The following is a 2,292-nucleotide window of genomic DNA, read 5'->3' on the forward strand; positions in this document are numbered from 1 at the left end:
CTTAAATACAGCTCTTATTCTACTCCTTTTCCTGAGGATTTTCCCTCAAAAATAAATATATGGAGTTCCTTCATCTTGTCTTCATATGATATTGAATGGTGTCAGCATAATAGAGGAAAATTGAAGAATTAGAATCCTCCTGCATCTCTGAATAATGGTGGGAGATGAAATATGGCCCACCTGACCATCCTTCTTATTTTCTTCTTTCTTTCTTTCTTTCTTCTTCTTCTTCTTCTTCTTCTTCTTGTTTATTTTTTATTCTTTCCATAATCATTCATCCCTAATTATTATTTTTATGCTTGAATCAATCCTCTTTCAGATTTTGCTTAAATTTGGAAATTTTGTTAAACTTCCTCTGTTCTTTCCAACTCTTCTACTTAATTTAATATACTTCTACCATTAAGATTTGTTTTTGGCCTTTTGGACATGAGGAGACTTTATCACCTTACAAATAAAAGATTAAGCAAGAAAAGTTGTGTAATGATACCTAAGAAATATGATTAAAACTGATGGAATGAGTGATAAACTATGGGAATCTTTTTAACTGCATTTTTATTTTTATGAAACTTATAATACTTGAGTAAATATCCTAATACAATTTGTGGACTGTCTGTGTCAAACTTAATGGAGGACATGAAATAAAATGCAATGGAAAGGAGAGATATGAGAATTAATGGATGCAGTCCACATAGCAATATTACAGAATAATTGGTTTAAAGAAATCATATAGCTTTAAGTTCAATTTTTCAATGGCCTAAGGTTTCTCTGTGTTGCAAAATTTGCTTTAATTTAATCTTTCTTATATTCAGGCAATTGTCTCAGTTTGTGCATTCAATTTTAAGATGGTAAAAAGAGCCTTAACAATAGACCTTCATAAATCAGTTCAATTTGTTTTCAGAAAACACATAGACTCTGTTGCCATAATTCTGGAAATGGGAAGAAGTCTCTGAAGAACTTAAAATGACAGTTTTCTAATGTGGGTAGGAGGGCAGAAAATGAGTTAGATTTCCATAGGCATTATGCACTAAGTACAAGGGAAATAAGTTTTCATTAGTTTGTCTTTTTTGCTTCTTGATGTTAGTCATTTAGTTAGTAAATTCCTTATTGCAGCAATGACATCTTTGTTCCTTAGGCTATATATCAAAGGGTTAAATACTGGGGTCACAATGGTGTAGAAAAGGGAAAACACTTTGTCTGTTCCTGCTGAGTAGCTGGACTTGGGTCTCAAATACATAATAATACCAGACCCATAGAATAAGCCTACAACGATGAGGTGGGAGGAACAAGTAGAGAAAGCTTTGTATCTCCCCGTGACTGATGGGAGCTTCAGGATGGTGGCAATGATTTTGACATAGGACCCAACAATCAAAAGAAAGGGAACCATGGCAAATAACACAGCATCAGCATAGACAGAAAACTCATTCTTGGAAGTGTCCCCACATGCCAGCTTCAGTAATGGAGGAATGTCACAGAAAACATGATTGAGTTTATTAGAACCACAGAAGGGCAAAGAGAAGATCTGATATGTCAGTGCTATCTGAACTGGGATCCCAGTAATCCAGGAGCCAATCAGCAGCTGAATACACATTTTTTGATTCATAATGACAGGATAGTACAGAGGCTTACAAATGGCCACATAACGATCATATGCCATCACCCCCAAGAGGAAACATTCACTATTCCCCAAAATGAGGAGAAAGCAAAGTTGTATGCTACAGGCCAGCAAGGAAATGTTTCTTTTTTGGGTCCAAAGATTTGTCAGCATTCTGGGAAGAGTGACTGATGTATAGCAGATTTCTAGGAATGAAAAGTTCCCAAGGAAAAAATACATAGGAGTTTGGAGGCCTGCATCCACCTTGGTTATTATAATAATGAGACCATTTCCTATCAGGATACTCATGTAGGTTACTAAGAAAATCCCAAACAGAAATCCTTGAAGGTTGGGAAGTTCAGAAAATCCTATGAGAATGAATTCCATCATTACAGTCAAATTTCCTCCTACCAGTTTTCTCCCACTGAACTCCATTTTTGGAAATATTGACTTCAAGATGCCCCAGTTATACCAATTTTCTAAGTCTTGGTGTCTCTCTCTGTGAAATGAGGAAATTAAATTACATATTCTGTCATGTTACTTCTATAATGTTTTATTTTGCAAGTTTACTACCAGCTCCCCATATATAATACTTACATTACTGATTCTGTTCCTTTAAAAAGTATGGTTCTCATGCCTGGAATTTTCTCCCTTCTCATCTCTACCTCCTGTCTTTCTTTAGGTCTCAATTTGAATCCAAT

At 35.2% G+C, this 2,292-nt stretch overlaps 1 protein-coding gene across 1 annotated transcript; it reads right to left on the reverse strand.

Moving 5' to 3' along the window:
- Positions 1-1,081: 1,081 nt before the first annotated feature.
- Positions 1,082-2,026, reverse strand: LOC122731647 (olfactory receptor 10AG1-like). Its single transcript, XM_043971900.1, has one exon. The coding sequence runs from the start codon at positions 2,024-2,026 to the stop codon at positions 1,082-1,084; it is 945 nt and encodes a 314-aa protein (XP_043827835.1).
- Positions 2,027-2,292: the final 266 nt, after the last annotated feature.

The sequence above is a fragment of the Dromiciops gliroides genome, chromosome 6, assembly GCF_019393635.1.
Source record: "Dromiciops gliroides isolate mDroGli1 chromosome 6, mDroGli1.pri, whole genome shotgun sequence".
Classification (NCBI taxonomy): domain Eukaryota; kingdom Metazoa; phylum Chordata; class Mammalia; order Microbiotheria; family Microbiotheriidae; genus Dromiciops; species Dromiciops gliroides.

Excerpts from the sequence above, each read along its gene's own strand:
- LOC122731647 (XM_043971900.1), bottom strand. The coding sequence starts at position 2,026 with ATGGAGTTCAGTGGGAGAAAACTGGTAGGAGGAAATTTGACTGTAATG.